This window comes from Protopterus annectens, chromosome 11.part0 (assembly GCF_019279795.1).
Source record: "Protopterus annectens isolate FY-2018-M chromosome 11.part0, PAN1.0, whole genome shotgun sequence".
Classification (NCBI taxonomy): Eukaryota; Metazoa; Chordata; order Ceratodontiformes; family Protopteridae; genus Protopterus; species Protopterus annectens.
This window is the reverse complement of record NC_056745.1, coordinates 1,198,466,646-1,198,485,141: the sequence shown is the minus strand read 5'-3', so window position 1 is coordinate 1,198,485,141 and position 18,496 is coordinate 1,198,466,646. Positions and strand designations below refer to the sequence as shown.

The window sequence follows — 18,496 nt, the reverse complement described above, 5'->3', positions numbered from 1 at the left end:
TTTTTTCCCCTTCTACCAGTTAACCATTGAGCCACCCCTATTTGGATTTGAGCCTATTCATTCTCTAGTCGTGCAGGGAATTCCCTTGCAGATCCCCCATGAGTGAGTGCTATCCAGTGGGCATGTCATCCAGGCAGACACAGGGGAGGTACTTCTACTGGCATATTCAGCAATAGATGTTACTGCAACTGCTTGAATAAAACAACGAAATATACACCAGGATCTTTATTAAATAAAGCTTTCGGGTCTACACCCTTCATCAGTATAACTTAACATATAAAAAATCACCATTTAAATAGGAGAACATAAAGTCACATGCTTCAACCCAACCCACCTAACAATAAAAATTTAAAGCTACAGTGAATCAATAAATATATGCAAAGTAGCACATAAAAAATCACATCTATAAAACATGTACATTTTTATAAATAAACAATTTTATACTGTTTCATATGAAATCACATGCACCATACTTAAAAATGAATAATTAATAATTAAAACTTAAACTTATAAAACTTCTCTCTGTCTTTTAGCCAGAACGGGCTTTAGACTAACTGAATTATTTAGGCCTGGGGCTACATCAGCTTGAAGTCTAATAATCCATTCTAGTTCTTTCAATTCCAATAAATTATTAATGTTACCCTTCCTCAGACCTACCTCTACCTTACAAAGAACCCTAAATCTAAAAGTATGTCCCACACCTTCATCCAATATATGCTTACTTAAGGCATTGGTGGGCAACTTCCTCTTGATTTCAGACCTGTGTTCCACCATTCTCTCCCTCAATTTTCTTATAGTTTTGCCTACATAGAATGAGGTGCAACACACACAGGTAGCCAAATATACTACTCTCTCCTCATTACAAGCAGTAATTGTTCTCATTCTACTGGCATCCCAGCAATGAAAACTGTTTTTGATGATTGGCCTTAATTCCTCCCTTGGGGTGATGCCGTGGGCACTTGTGTTACTTTAGGGACCGCTTATGCTTCTTCAGCAGTTCACATTAAGCTTCCACGTGCATAGCCTTCGAGGGCTACCATCACAGACGTGGGTGCCCATGCTCATGTTGTTCATGCACTGGCTCCACCAGTATGATTTCATCAGTGCCATCCAGTAGGGATCACATCTGGAGTGGGGCTAAAGTCAGCCAAGACCCACAACCCAAGATGGGCACACCCATCCCCCCTGCCATGCTACCAAACACACAAATCACAAATCAAACCTGGGTCATCTGGGTCATAGTCAGGGCCTTATCCCTCTAGGCATTGCTATTTTTGGATACATTTTTGTGAAGAACAGGAATGAGTTAGATATATTGCACTACAAAATCACAAGTACACTCACTTTTAGCCAGAAAAGTTGCTTTTTTTCCATGTAACAGTAGACATTTTAAGGAAAGTCACAAATACTTCAAGCCTTCTCATACCTTTGAAATTACTGCTGTTTGCAAAAAAACTAATTAACAAAATTGCTAGACTGAATTGACATATTTGAGCACTGTTAGACTTATAAATCTGATACCTCAGAAAGTCTGTGGAGGAAGGTCTGGGAGTTACTTAATAAGGACTACACATTTATCCACTTGACAACATACTGCTATTTTAAAAAGGGCTTAATGCATTGTTAAAAATTTTGTAGCAATTTCAGTTAGCACAAATCAGAATTGTTCACTAAAAAAGAAAAACTGACATGGGTTACAGAAGCTAAGTATCCACTGATTCACAGATCTGCCAGTATGTCTAAGTAATGAAAACATTTTTATCTATAGAATGAGTATAAAAAAGTAAACTTCTTCTGCAGGTTAAAGGGGAGACGGAGTGCATTCTGAAGAAAAAACAAAGAATATGAAAAAAATCATAATTGGCATGTCAGACCCCATGACAGCATTTGGGAGTACAAGAAATTAAAATATAATAAAAAACAATTAAGGGTCATTCTGATGACATGATAACCAGATGTCTGGTTAACCAGATTTGCAGATGACTGCAAACTGGGTGTAATTTTTAAAACTCCATCAGATATAGAAGAATTTGCCTTAGCTAATTCCTGATGTAATATAAAATGGGCTTAAATTGAAAGATATCATCATGTGGCAGTTGTTGACAGAAAATCATTCTGCTTAGCACAACTAGTAGCCAAAGGTATTTCATCTAGATCCAGAGATTCTGATGTCCCCATGTGTTAGCACTGATCAAACCCATTACAAGGTACAATGTTGCATTCAGTATATATTAAACATGACATCTCAATAAACTGAAAAAGCCCCAAGAAAGATTTTCTGCTATTAAGAACCTGAGTTATATGCTTAGAGTCTTATAGACTCCTAAAGGGTGATTGGTGCCTTGCTTACCTCTCCATTAGAGATCCCGTGGTCTTTAACCTCCTATACCAAAGTAAGACAAACAGTTCAGCTAACTCTAGAACCTGACACCTTAGCCTTCATCAACAGATAAACAGAATGTGATGGAGAGATAGATTCAGCACCCAACACTTCCCCTTCTCTGGAATAAACTTCTCTTTTTGATTTCTCCAAGTGTATTGAGGTTTCTAATACCATGATGAGAATGGACCCCATTCCTATGTCAAAGTATGATTAAAGTTCATGAAATTAGTATTGTTTCAGTCTTTGATGTTGCCAGAAGTGGTCTTTGTAGCACCCGCAACATGCTGGGTAATGACTCCTTGTGCAGTTCGTACTGAGTTACATGTATTGGTAACATATCTAAATGCGATTGTAGATCAAAAAGATTCTCCCTTTGTTCAGAGGAGGGGTCACTGTCTGATTCAGACTTTGGTGTCCTTAATCCTCAAGTATCTTTCAGATTTTACTAATTGGGATTGTACTGTGAGTAAGTGGAAGTATGTGTGTCTATTATTTCAGCCTGCCTTCCTTGAGACCCCATTATTTTTTCTTTATTGTCAGTTAAGAAATTCCTCAAGGGGATGTTCATTTGAGAAAACTCAAGAGGAAACTTTTTCCATTGTTGGGCATCAGCTGTGTCATTAAAAAGTTGATACTTCTGTCTTATAATCCAGCTACTGCTGTACCCTTCAATTATCTGACTTTGAAAATTCTCCTTTTAATGTCATTATTTCTCCCAGAGGAATTTCAGGATTGAAGGCCATCATATACAACAATCCTTGTTCTCACCTTCCACAAGGTTAGGGTAACACTTTGCACTAGTCCCACATACTTGCCCAAAGAGGTGACGGAACTGTCCCTAAATCAGGCCATTCACCTCCCTGTGTTCTGTCATACTTAGTAAAAGGAGAAAAATATTTTGCGTACCCTGGGTGTGCATACACAGGACTAATTTAAAAAGTAAATCAGACTAGTTATTTATATCCTTTGCAAGGGTTAGGTAGGGCTGGCCTATCTCCAAGCTAACTCTCTCTAAATAGTTAGCTCATTGAAACCTTTCTGTTACTCCTTCCATGCCATGACTGCAACACAGAATGTGAGGACCTTCTTTATTACTGGCATAGCAACCACTGCTGCCTTCATGGATGAGTCAGCATCCATGCCATTTTGCAAGAAGCTACATAGTCATCGGTCCACACTCTTTCCAAGCATTATAACATAGGCATTACCTCCATAGCTAGGGCAGTTTTTTCCAAGGCCAGCCTACAGAGACTGCAATAGCCAACATCTTTTCAGGGCCAACCACCTACTGGTCTCCAAGCTCTGAGAATCTTCCAAAGCATTATCATTATTGCAGACGTGTCAAGTGTTACTTTATTGTGGTGAAATGGTTTTCTGAAATATTTTATTGTGGTGAACTGTTTTCCTTCCATATATTGTTGAATTCTTTAGTGTTATGTAGGCGTGTGATTCAGCATCTTTACGTTTAAAGTAGGCAGTAGAATGGGAAGAGGATAGTAAATGTATATGCTGGAAGAAATGGAAGAGAAGCATTGAAACGCTGCTTGCACAAACTTGTATCCTGCTCTCATGAGATGCATTTTCCACAGCACCCAGCTAACGTTGTTATTAATGAAAAAGGTGTAGATGTGAATATGTGATTGTTTTTGTGTACTTAACCAGTTATGTCCACTAAGTACCCAGGAGTACTGTCTGGTTAAGTGACTTGCTCCAGGTTTCACAGTTTGCAGGTGGGCATTGAGTGAATCAAATTGACAGCTTTGGAATAAAGGTTTGTTAGCAGCTCATAGCTGTAACTCTTGTGTTCCCTGTATCTGAGTGTCTGTGATAGCAGCAGGCATGTTGTAAGAGTTGTTCAAAATCCACTAACCAGCTGTGACTCCCTCTCCCAGTTCCCATCATGGAGTGGTACTGTACATACTGTACTTGACCCTGTCTGTGTTACCTGCTGCTTGATTACCATGGCCCTTATATTAAATCTACTTGAGACAGAGTGTCTAGCTTAAGAGCCTTAGGTCTAGTACCCATGTTTCAGGACAGTGCTTTGTTTTTAGTATTAAAAAAAAATACCAAAAAAGCTTGCACATAAATTACAAATGATTCCTTTCATCAGGTTATGGTAACAGATGTGTTACTTCAACATTTCATGCTTGTGTATATATGTTTTTCTAGGTTCTTGACAGTGAACTTAATGACAAGTATAAAACAGCAGAGAGTCTGATCACGCTGAAGGCTGAAGCTGCTGTGGAAGCAAGGAAGAAAGCAGAGTTGCTACAGAATGAAGCTAAAGTATTGCTGGATCATGCAAACAACAAGTTGCAGCTTCTCAATGGTAAGCAGTTGGTCACAGCCAGTTTTACTTTACTGATATGCAATATTATGAAAAAGTGTCATTATATAGCTATGCATATCCATTTAACTTGTGGTTACGTTATCATATGTATGGTTTTGAAAATGACTAGGTGAAGCTTTAGCCTTAACCGTAGCAGGATGTTCTTTTAGGAAGACCCAGTGATATAGATGAGCTGTATTTGTCTGTGTAGTACATTTGATGTACATGACTTAGTAAGGTACAGCTAACAGTTTGTGTGGCAGCAAGCTTTTCCACATGCAAGTGATTGGGTATAATCAAAGAGCCATCAGTGACGATCAGTAAGAGACATCTGTGGTTCTTCAGCAGCATCATGTGATTCTTGCATGTCATACTGCAGTGATGCAAAACGAGTTGTGACGGAACACAGCAGAAGGTTCACTGTTTAGTCTGGTGGTGGGTAGGACAAGGAATTATTGTGTTATCTTTTTTTTTTTTTTTTTTTTTTTTTTTTAATTTAGCTGTCTTGAACCTTCTGCAGACATGACCTGTCCACATAGATAAGAATAAATTTAATATGTTTAGACAAATGGATCAATAACAGTGCATACTTACATCTTCTATAGTGGTTTTTTTTTGAAAACAGGAGGAGGAAAGAGAGACATGCTTTTCTTGCATATTTTCCAAAATAGTGCCTGAGAGGATAAATAAACACATCAATGAAAGAGAAAGAGACAGAGCAAAAAAGAAAGGCTAATATTTTTATTAATAAGGTTGCATTAATGTTTAAAGGACTAATTGATCAACAGAAGTAGAGCAAAATGGGTAGGTGCTTGGGAGACGTTATCAAAGAAGTACTGAGAGTATTGAAGGCATTCCACAGACAGCACTGCAAAGAACAAAGAGCAAGGTAATGGAGTAGTAACTGAATCGGTAATATAAGAAACATGTGGTAGAAGAATATGACCGGTTTCAAGTCAGAAGGCAACAGTTAACAACTTAGTTGCCGTAGGTGTTTTAAAATTCACGACAGCAGATTTTAATCCATTAATTCTAGAATTATAACCAACATGCTAACATTAATGCAAAAAGTTGTGGGCAACAGGAATAGTAATGTATGTTGGTTTACATCAGTTGCAAAAGTTTAGGATAGGATTCTAAAGGCCAGAAGGATAAGGTTCCTAAGTAATCATAGAGGTGGCATCCATGGGTAATGTGAGGCTCACCTAAAGGTAGCTGTAGTTGCATGATGACATACCTGTGTAGCGTTGTTTTTAATTTTATAGGCATACTGGAGAATAACAGCAAACTACCCATGCAGTCAGAAGCATGATTTCTGCAGTTGCATCCCTTGGAAACAGAACATCATTATTTTAGAGATGGTAAATCAGTGGCATTTCATTTGCATTATATTAATGATAGATGTGGAAGATTATTAGGGCACAGAACCATAGGTAAAGGTGGTAAGGAGAATGCTCTGTGTGGCAAGTAACATGCACTGTAAAAAAATAACACTGCGATTCAATTTAGATGCAGTGGTTGCATTTCTGTTGATACACGGATCAGTGCAGGTCAGAGATGGGGGCAAGACCTTGAGTAATTCCAAAATACTTAAACAGGAGTGTGTCCTGTGTAATTTGAGTAATTTGATATCAGTAAGAGGAACTTGTTCTTGTAGCGCATTGTGAGTTAGGAGTGAGAAGGTATTATGCTGCAGGTACCCCTCCTACATTAGTTCTTCAGTGGAACTGTCCAAAGCAGTAGTCTTCTTGAAAGCCATAGGTTACATGTCAGTGTCAGTTAAGATGGTTGTCTTGGTGTGGATGTGCATGATAAAAATCTAGTGGTACCTTATATGCCCACAATGCAGCCAACAGATGTTCATAGTCAGGATTACTGCTATAATGTCGTTCCTTATCCAAGGGGATTAGTTGCAGGCAGATGTCTTCAATTCCAGCTTCACACATAGAACTTTTAGGTATCTTAGAGCAAAGCAAAACTCCTTCCCCTGCCCAAGTCATTGGTCTCCCATTTAGCAAAAAAGGGAGACTGTCCATGCTATTTCTTTTATTATTTTTATTTTTTTTTTGCCACACAAAGTAATCAGAGTTTTCAATACATCTGTCCATCGGTTCCTCTCAATCAGCAGTACCCTGTTTAAGAACCTGTTGTTGTGTTTGGGTTGCATTCATTAACTGCATTATCCTTGTTGTAATAACAATTTTTTCAAGATCTGTGATGTCTACTAAAAACTAAAAAAAAAAAAAAAAAAAAAAAAAAAAAAAATCACTTGTATGTGTGCATGTAGAAAACAAATTTTGCCTGATGACTTACTTAGAGTGTCCGTTTTATTTGAGAAAGAAGAGACAAGTTTCTTCCTGTAAATACTGTGCAAACTTTAGTAAAAATGTTGTTCTTCTTTAGGCTTTTGATGCTGGAACAAGAGGCATCCACCCCCAAACAACTGAGACATAGACCAGTGGCAGGGCCTGCCTTAGGTCAACTGGCACCCTCCTCCACTGCCCATGCCCCAACCCCCCCCCCCCACACACACACACATACACACACATTTCCTGGTACCACCACCATGTCCTACACAGTCCAGACTAACTTTTTCTTCCTTTTTCACACTGTTTGTCTCAGGCTTCAGTTTTTCCTGCATTTATTCATTTGTTCAAAAGATTTTAATTAGGTAAGATTGCTCAATTATAACAGTGTAGGAAATAATAGACACCCAAAAGCCATGGGGGTTCTAGATGCTCTGATGTGCATTTTATATTTTTTAAACAACCTTTTCATGCAGTGATATCCTGAACATAAATCATGATTAAGGAAAGAAGTTCAGTCTTGCTTTTCAGCTTTGTTTGTCCCTGAAGCCTTTCAATACATCTTAGCTGATGAAGGCTACACTGTAATACCTGTGGTGGAGATAACTGCATTAAGCTGAAGGTCTGGGAGCCATAGGATCTCCAGAAGCTGTGGGGGGTTAGGTGCACTAAGGTGCATTTTACAGTTTTTTTTAAACAACCTTTTCATCCAATGATGGCCTAGCAAAAATCATGATTAAGGGAAGAAAAGCTGTCTTGCTCTTCAAATGTGGTTTTCCCCTGAGTCATTTTAACGCACCCTAACTAACCAAGACTACACTGTAATAACTGAATTAAGTTAGACGTGTAGGAGCTGCTAGGCCTCCAGAAGTCATGGTGTTATAGATGCTTGTAAGGTGCATTGTTGAGTTTTTTTTTTTCCAATCTTTTGATTCAGTGATAGCTTAAACAAAAATCATATATAAGGAAAGAAATTCAGTTGTACTTTTTTATTTCAAAGAAGAAATGGATTACATCCAAGGCTTAATGCTCAACTTTAACAAAAGAGCAGTGCACAATAAACATAGAAGACAAATGGATGTGGTGTTGTATAATTTATATCTAGAAATAGTACTTCCCTTTCTTTCCGCCTTAAAAAATAGTCACTTTATGTTCCTTGTTTGGTGTTAAATTATGGTGACAATTAAGGGACAGATGGCCGCAGTCATATATTTTAAGTTGTGGTTGTCTTTTATATATATATATATATATATATATATATGATTTTATATATATATAGATATATATACACACACACACATATATATATATATATATATATATATATATATATATATATAGATAGATATGAGAGCATGCCTCCTCACTCCTATCCACAAAAGACTGCCACCTTCTGTGTACCCCTATGAAAAATGAAAAAACAAATAGAACATATTTGTTGTCAGACATACATAAACAGAATGCTTCCTTACCCTCCCCTAAAAGATAGCTACTTGTATAGGCATCTGATTGTTGATTGGAAGGAAAATGAAAAAAAAAAAAATAATTACAGTAATGTTTCCAACTTGTTACTTTGTGACAATACACTGCTGCTGTACAAGCTTGCTGACTTCTGAAGTTTATGAGAAAAGTTAAAGAAATAAAGACATCATCCCCACCTCCCCACACAAGCAACAGTGACCTTCTGTATACACTCTGAGCAGGGCTGTTTTTTTACTAGGTGGGATTCAGGGCAGAGGCCAATACTAGACATATACAGCCTTGGTGTGTGGGGGGTCACAAGCCCTGAGAAGCTGTGATGGTCAGGGTGTTCAGTGATGCATTTTATGAATTATTGTTTTGAATGATGACTTAAACAGAGCAGATCACAAAGGGTCAGTTACTTTCATCAAGTTAACCTTCACCCCCAATAGGCAGGTATAGCCACTTCTGTGTACACTGCGGATATCTGAGTTTGATAGAACAGGATGGCCACATAGTATAGTTCACACAAACAGTTGTCATACATTAAAAGTATTCCAGGTTACTTCACACACTTCGGTTTGGTCCTCCAAAGCCAGTATAATGCGCAGGCAACAGCAGGCAGCTACTCATTTTTCTCTATAGCTAGCCCTAAAAATTATAGCTACTCTGTCTGTGCACATCTCAGATGTCTAGTTCAACAGTCCATTGTACATCACACAAATACATACTAGTCTTGAAAGCCAGATAGTGACTGTTTAGACTGAACAAAGAACAAGACGTTCAGATGATTGTGATAAAAAATGAAGGCCATGTAATGTATTGTACTGTATTGTATTGTATTGTATTGTATTTCAGCTCTGTAAACTTCTATGCAAGCAGTAGTCACACATTAAAGTATTTCAAGTTGCTTCTCAGAAATCATGTTAATTCTGCAATTGCTCACGTCTGCAAAGCCAGATAGTGACTGTTTAAACTGAGAAAATTAGGGGGTCAGTTAGTTTTTGTTGATAGCCCCCAACAGTTATAGCTAGAAATGACAGCCATCTATTGCATTTGACAAAATTTAAACACCCCACAGGGTATGCAGCAGCAAATCCTACCTCCACCCTCTAGTCAGTCACATCCTCCATTGCATTTCTATAAAGACAGGTTGTAAAACCTTCATTGAGGGGCTGGTGCCAACCTCTCACCCCCCCCCCCCCACATACACACACACCCTACCACAGGACAGCAAGACATTTAAAATTATGTTAGTAACAGTTAACTCTGTGTATATGATGGGAGTGCTGGGGGGGTAGCAATCTTCTTGGTGTGCGTGGGCATTCCTGTCTCACTGTTAGTCATTCAAAGTCACTCCAAAACTTGCAGTAAAATGTTTAAGTGTTTAAAGTAAGTTATGCCTTGTTATTTCAGGTCTGTTCGATGGAAACAGCAGTCACACATTAAATTATTCCAAGTTTCTTCACATAAATCACAATAATCCTGAAAGGGCACACAAATCCTGCAAAGCCCGATAGTAGCTGTTTAAACTGAGAAAACAATAACAGTCAGTTACTTACAAAGACATCTCCTCCTAACAGTTTCAGTTAAAAATGACAGGATGTATTGCATTTCACCTTTGCACAATGGAAACAGTAACCACAAATTAAAATATTTGAAGACGTTTCATATAAATCACAGTAATCATACGAATGCACAACAGTCCTGTAAAGCCAGATAGTGATTCTTTAAACAGAGAAAACAAGTGGGCCATTTACTTTTGCAGACAGGTCCCACCCCCACCCAGCAGTTATAACTGAACACGATAGCCATGGGCTGTGTTTCATCTGTGTTCCATGGAAACAGTAACTATACATTAAAGTATTCCAGGTTCCCCTGAAACAAATCACAGTAATCCTGTAAATTCATAACAATGAGCAAAAAGTAACCATTAGTCATATCTCCCCCACTCAAAACAGGCAAACGTTTACATCGGCACACCTTCTCTGAGGAGAAGCACAGAACTGCAATGTCAGGCATTTTTGACTGACTGTAACCCACAGTGATTTATCAGGACATAAAAAAATATGAGACATGCTTCAAGAAATCTGGACAAAGTCAAAAATAATGTGTGTTGAGGGGAAGAATCAGGGACATATTTTAAATATTGTTCTTTTAAACTTAGAAAATTGCCAGAGTAGTAGGTTCTGTGTTAGCATGCATTTTTTGAAGGATATGGAGTCTGAAACCGAAATGTCTGTCATTATGGTATGTGATAAAAAGTAGGCACATTCTGCAAAGTCAGAGACGACAGAGGACTAGCTAGCTCCCAGACATTCAAAAGATGTGGCTGTCTGCCAGTAATAATAATAAAAAAATACATATATCATTGCCTCATACCATTGCTAAGCTTTTCTTCACACCAGGCTCTCACTTTTGAATTTGTTGACATCTTCCTCTGTCCAGCCCATGACCTACTCAGTTCATAGTCTAGGTGAGTCATGGGTGTGGCAGTCAGGAGGTCAGCAAGTAGAGTGGTAAAATCTACAGAACTTCGTCCCTAGAGCACCCTTCCACTGCTGTATAGGGGTGCTTTTCCAGTATTTAGTTAATTCTTATAAGTAAAAAAATGGTGTTCCTTTACTGTAAAAAATAAATAAATATCAGAAAAGCACCCCTGGTAGAGCAGCAAGAGCAGTGCCCTAGGCAGCCGCCTAGTTGACCTATGCCTATGCCTGGACATGGCCAGTGGTGTAAAAACTAAGTGATCTGCTAGGAAAGAATGCAGGCACAAAAAGTAAAGAAATCTAAGAAACTAATGATAAACAAAGCAGTAGTCAGGGACTGGCAGACATTAGTAATCCTACCAAGCCTGAGGGTATTGGCTCTGGTGACATACTGCCTTACCTTCCCGCAGTGTCTTTATCTCCAGCATCTCTACCTTTCCTGTTTTAGCTTCTTTAGAGACAGACAGTTAGTTTACTTTTAAGCAGACTTCTTCAGAAGTTGTTTTAGCATCCAGGATGGATGTTGGCTCTTCACAATGTCATTCTACTTCTCAAGACCGGCTGTCCCAGTACAATGTTTCTCCTCTGTGGTGCATAAGGTAACATGCCTATTACAAAACAGATGCATGGCCAGCTGAAAGGAATTTTTGCTCTATTGCCTTATGGACAGATATTTGATTGGATGCTCACCTTGTAAGTGCCCACCTTAGCCCCTACCCTATTTGACACTCAGGGAGGCTTATCAAAGAGTATATAGGAATGTGGCACACAGGTTGGCCCTGATGCTGTAGCTGTCAACTTCAGGAATGGCTCCCTCCATTCAAATGAAAGAGGATGTCCCTTCTTCCAGTACCTTGGAATCTAATCTGGATTAGTAAATGTGCACTTATTCAGTGTAGATCTCATTACCTCTGGGCTGTGACACTGACAAAAGGAAGTAGTCTCATTGGGTTCCCCTACAGAACACAAAGGAATGCTTTACGTGGAGGTCCAATGAGATCTTTGAAAGAAACAAAATGTACTTGGATATCCTGAGTATGGATAATCCAAAACACCAGACAGTTTTGTAGGGTTCAGGAGTCCTGTATGCATCTACTGTAGTATCCCTTGGTACTACTAGTGAGTCTAAATTAGTTGTAGATCTCAAAATTCTCCCCACTGATGAGGAAAGCAGGGTGTTGGACAATTGTAGTACAAAGTGTATTCCTTAAATTCAGGTTGACCATTAATTGCCGGACCCAGACGATAAAAAAAAACTAGGAAGACTTCTTCAAGAAAGTGGAGGATATAGCAAATTAATTCTCTGATGAGGCCATAGTATTGTTATTACACATTATTTTGAATAAAGTGGAAAAAAGAGAACCAGAAAAAGAAAAAAAATAAATGAGAAAAAATGTATGATGATGGAAACAAAATATACACTTAAATTACAACTGATTTAAAATGATATTTAAAACCAACTGGTAGAATAAAATAAAATAAGATAAGTCATGTAAACAATGTGGCAATTTCCTAAGTTCCAGTGCACTTTTAATTGAACAGTAATAGTTTAGTCCAGGCTTCCTAAAAGAGTTCAGCTTTAATTGCCACATGAGTTCATGTTTCTCCAGAATATTTGGGATGTCTCCTTCAAGGATCACCCATGTCTATGCGATCCAGGATCTGGAACTTAAAACCTGTGGGTCTTTTATGAAGAGAAAGGTGTTTGGCTAGTGCATTATTTTTACATCCAGAGTGGATTTCTGACGGATGACATGAAATCCTACGCGTGAGTTTATTTACAGTCTTGCCCACATAGAATGCATCACATATATTGCACTGTGCCCTGTAAATTACTTTTATAGTGTCAAAGTCACCCCCTGCAATGGTTTTAATGATTTTCTTTAAATAAGGGCAATAAAAACTATCACCTTGCTGTATAAATATACAAAATGTACGATTAGTTTCACATCTTTTAGTGTTTCTCTCATATGGTCTACAGTTGTAATTTAAGTGTATATTTTGTTTCCATCATCATACATTTTTTCTTATTTATTTATTTTTTTCTGGTTCTCTTTTTTCCATTTTATTCAAAATGATGTGTAATAATGCTAACTAATTATACAATTATATCTATTTTTATAGATAGTTTTTAGGGTTCTTGTACACAGACCCGAAGAAGTCCAGAAGGACGAAATTGATCTTTAATAGGTTATGAAAATAGAATATGATTTTTACAATTGAGTTTTTACATGCAAAGTGTATATGTATATATTTATATATATTTTTTGATTGCCAAATGGACTAAGGTTGATATAGTTACAGCCATGTAGCATATTGTCTTGGTTAAAATCACAGACTTAATAATCTACTTAGTAATCTGGTTAAATAAGAGGTATCATTATAAATTTTATTTAAAGTATATAAGGATTATATTATTATGACAACTACTAAGTAGGGCAGGACCAGCTCAAATGTCATACTGATGGGGAAAGGGATGTGAATTTAACATGTGTACCAATAGCACTTTGTTTTACATACAATAAACTACTCCCTTGACTGATAAAAAGTATATATATATTTAGAAAGCTTGTGAGGAAACTATTACTCTGTTTTTGTTTTATTTGGATCGCTTGTCTGTGTACTTAATAAAGGATTTTCGACTGGAAACAGACTGCCTGCCTTGCTTGGATTACTTTTGAATGCTTAGTAATTCTGTACAATTATATATTTTTTATGTATTTTTTTTTTTTTTTTTTACTTAAGATGAGTTTAAGTTCACTACTTCTACTACTTTTGTCTGATCTGATTAATATACAGTGATTAACTAGAGATATATGGACTGAAAATCTTCCACACAGAGAAGTTTCTTACACTGTTTTGAAACTAGGAGGAAAAAACTGATAAAGATCTCGAAAGTTTTGTTTAACAGTATTTTAAAAGGAGGAGAAGCACCAACATCCTGGAAGATGGCACTGGTGGTTGTATTATCTAAATATGTTAAAAACCCATCAGATCCAGCTTCATATAGGCCTATTTCAATTCTAAAGCATCTTCTTCTTCTTCTTTTGGGTTTTCCCGGTTAGGGTTCGGCACAGCGGATCATCTGTCTGCTCATGATTGGCAGTAGAGTTTTTACGGTGTTGAGTTGCCGGCGCCCAACCTTCCACAGAAGGCACACACACACGCACACACTCATACCTAGGGCCAATTTAGTTTGTCCAATCCACCTACAGCATGTCTTTGGGATGTGGGAGGAAACCAGAGCACCTGGAGGAAACCCACATGACCACAGGGAGGACATGCAGACTCCACACAGAAGGCACCCCAGCTGAGAATTGAACCGGAGAACCTCTTGCTGTGAGACGACAAAGCTAACCGCTGCACCACCGTGGCCACCCCCATTTCAATTCTAAAGCATGATTATAATAAAATATGTATGTCTGTAATGGGTAAAAGAATGGCAAAGGTGATACCAAAATTGATAGATATGGATCACTGTGGTTTTGAGGAGGGGAGGCAAACATTTGATAACTTTAATAGAACAATGATGATCCAAACAGAAGCAGAATGTAGCGGGTCTTGATGCAGAGAAGGCATTTGACAGGGCAGGCTGGGATTTTATGAGTAGGGCAATGGAAGCATTTGCATTCCGTAATAAAATTATAAGGTTTATTAGGAGTTTATATGAGATATTGGAGGTGAAAATTAAAGTTGGTGAGGTCCTTTCTAATAAGGTCTGTTTGAGCAGAGGAACCAAGCAGGAGTGTCCTCTTTCCTATTTGTTGTTTGCATTATGTTTAGAACCATTGGCAAAGAAAATAAGGGACTCAGAAATTCAAGGATATAATTGTTATGGTAGTAAAAAAAAAGCTGGTTCTATTTGTAGATGATATTACTTTATACCTGATAAAACCAGAAAAGAACATCTCAATGATGTGGAACATTTTGAGACAGTTTCAATTCTTTTCGGGATACAAAATTAATGTAGATAAAACAAAAACAATGCATTGCAATACAAGCAGTACAAAGGCAAACTATCTACCCACACATGATTTGATTCAGCAATACCCATATTTAAGGGGAGACGATAAAATGAAGTATTTAGGAGTATGGTTTAAAAAGGATTCTGTTATGGCAGCTAAGGATATGTGGGAAGAGACTAACAAAAGATAATACAAAAATTGAGAAGTTGGAACTCTGTTTTATGGATATTGGTAGCAAGGTACAAGCAGTCAAAATGTTTTTAATCCCTTTAGTTTTATACATAGGTCAGGCATATTTTTATCAACCAGAGGAGAAGTTGTGAATAGCAATTAATAAAATGTTGAAGGATTTTATCTGGGAGGGGAAGATGGCAAGACTGAAGTGGGATAAGCAGAGCCTTCCAATAGAACAAGGTGGTTTGGGATTATTTGATTTGAAGGGGTATTTCAGAGCTACACAGTTAAGACTTCCATACATAGCACAAGCAGAAGGCTATAATTCAAAGTGGAAAGGAGTGATGACAAAACAGGGGGAAGCTCAGAAGCAAGGAGAGACTGTGATAGATGCAGATTCTTAAGGAGAATAACAATAACCATACAGAATGTTATATTCATAAAGTAACTGAAACTGTTCTAACAACTAAGCCAGCACAGGAATGGAGAAAGGAGATTCTGCTGACAGGGATGACTGCAATTAGGGATACAGACAATTGGCAAGAGGGGGCTGGAATTTACTGGAGAAAACTGGCAAAGGAACCAAGGTATTGGGAGCAGGTAATTAGAGAGGGAAGGGTAATAGAATGTGAAGAGGCCAATAATTTATTTGGACTGTAGGCTAGAGATTGCCTTCCCTATCAAGGATTGATATCAGAGTATAGGCAAAGAGATTTATACCCCAAGTAGACTCCAAAGAATTTTCCTCAGATAGATAGCAAATGTTAGAGGTGTGATGGGGAAGAGAGATGCTACTGGGAACATATTTTTTGGGAGTTTAATGAGTTGATAGACTTTAAAAATTCCCTGCAGAGTACTCTATCAGAAATACTGGGTGAGCAAATTTGTATAACTAAAGAAATGATTTTTGAGCTATGATACAGAATTGGAATTGCCTAGATAAAGTAAGGCCTTGCTGAGTCTCATTATGGTGGCCACCAAAAAAAATCAGTTACTAGAAAATGGAAATCAAAGTCCACACCAGCTGTACTAGAAGTAGTGAATGTAGTAACAGAGATAAAACAACTGGAACTGGGATCTCTAGAAAAGAGTAGGAGCAAATTACATAGAAAAAAATGAGAACTGTGGGAACAGTATGTGCAGAATAATGTTTTGGAGGAGGAATAAGGTTTAAAAGAAGGCAGAATTTGAATGAGCTATGTAATGTTTGACTGACAATGACTGGATAGATTATAAGTGATGTATAATACGTGCAACTAAAATATGTCACATGGTTTATTTTTATTTATATAAATGTATGATTGCATGTGTCATAAGTGATAATTTAAAAAAAGATGTTTCTTGTTTTTAAAAAAGGAAATATTTGGAACAATTCATGCATGAAATGGTTTATTTGAAGGAGGAATGAGGTTTGAGAAGGCAGTCACTGAATAATTTATTAATGTTGGTTAGATTATGTGATATATATATATATATATATATATATATATATCTATATATATATATATATATAAAACAATATATGTAATGTATAATGCTTGTAAAGGTAAATGTATTAATATGGTTTGATTGCTTTTATATAAATGTAAGTTTGCCTGTGTCACAAGTGATAATTCAGTAAAGGTGTTTAAAAAAGTATCAGGGACAGAACCAAAAACAATGGGAGTTAACAGTCCAGAATCATGAATAATATTAAAAACTACTCTAATTCACTTGAAAAGTTAGTAGAACAACAGGTATTGTGGTAACATGCAAAATTTAGGACATTCTGCAATATCAGGGATAGTTGAGAGGCATACATTCATCTGATAGGTTTCACTGAAAACAGGCAATGGCAGTATTTGCTAAAGCAACATTTCATAATACTGAGATATCAAAGTATTACAGTTCACTGTGCTAGGAATTAAAGTCTGTACAAATCTGTGAAAAAATAGTTTATGTGACTAAAAAGAACAATATTTCAGTTTGCATAGACCAGAAGTGATCTTTTTCTATTTCATTTTTATAACGATTGTGATAGCCATGATAGAGGTCAAAATATGCATAGTGTAGGCTTACATGACTTTCAAGATAACTACACACTGGACAACAGCAGGCTTATTAGAGCTTTTCCAGTGTAAAACCGAAACATTGTTCAAAAGCTATAAATTCGGGCAAATTCACATTCTCTGTATGCCCTGTCTTCTTGTAACTCTACTGTTTTTGAAACTGTTCTTTTGAGAGTTCTCATGTTCAACTAGTCTTTCATTTATTTTAGCCTCTGACTTCTGTAATTTTATCAACTCATCTGAATAACTACTTCTGAATAACTACTTAAAGTTTTTTCTGTTTTTCCAGTGTTTTGTCATTTTTATCCGCGGTAGTGGTGCTGAGGTAGCGTTGTCGCCTCACAGCAAGACGTTGTTCAGTTCGATTCTCAGCTAGAATGTCTTCTGTGTGGAGGCATGCGTGAATGGGCGTGCCTTTGTTGAAGGTTGTGCGTCAGGGCTGGTAACTTGGCACATAAAAATCCACTACCAAACATCAGCGGACCGGAGTTCCGTTGTGGCGACCCCTAACCGGGATAAGCCGAAAGACACAACAACAACAACAGCAACAAATTATTGAAAGCCATCGTCTGTACTAAAGCTGAAATTTGAAGTGTTTTTGCTGAATAGCTGCAAGGTTCTTCTCAGCCTGAGCTTTATCTTCTTTTTTTCTAGTATGTTTTTCTTACTTTCCCCAAACTTCTCCTTTGCAGGCATCCAGTCAGTGTAATTAGTAGTCAGTAGCTGAATTTCACCAAGCTTGATACCTTTTATTGGCTTTTTAAAATAATTTTCAGTTGTCATAACAGGATAGCTGTAATCAGTTTGCTACACTGTATGTTGCCATCTTGGAAGTCCTCACCACACAGACACGTGTTGAACAAGACTTTACCTTTGATTCCCTTCATCAAGAAGGAATTTAGATTGTGGTCACAATAGCTGATAAGAGATCAGGGGGTGCTACCCAGACCTGGCCACGTTTGACTCAGATCTAGGCTTGGAGTGCTAATACAGACTACCTGAGGGTGCAACCTAAAGCTACCAAAAATTCCTCCATGACCAGAAGGCATATCACCTTAAAAGAAAGGATGACCCTTCTCTTACTCCTAATGGCTTTCATTTTCAAAATGGATAAGCAGGCAGGACCCTGAAGGTAATCCCCGATAACACCACAGAGATAAGATGTAGGGTGTGGGCCCATACAGACAATCTTAGGGTGTAAAGCATCAGAATTGCCTCCATGATCATAAATCATGCAATTTTTTAAAGAATTGATGACCCTCATTTTAACATTAATAGCTGACAATTTAATCGGCAGAAACCTTGAAGGCAATCACAAACAACACCATTGTCATGAGG

At 37.5% G+C, this 18,496-nt stretch overlaps 1 protein-coding gene across 1 annotated transcript in view; it reads left to right on the top strand.

Moving 5' to 3' along the window:
- LAMB1 (laminin subunit beta 1) overlaps positions 1 to 18,496 on the top strand; it is a 1,172,470-nt gene that overhangs the window by 1,101,946 nt on the left and 52,028 nt on the right. Inside the window, exon 32 of the mRNA XM_044088561.1 lies at positions 4,556 to 4,715. Coding sequence (XP_043944496.1) covers positions 4,556 to 4,715 — 160 coding nt within the window. The remainder of the gene's footprint in view (positions 1 to 4,555; positions 4,716 to 18,496) is intronic.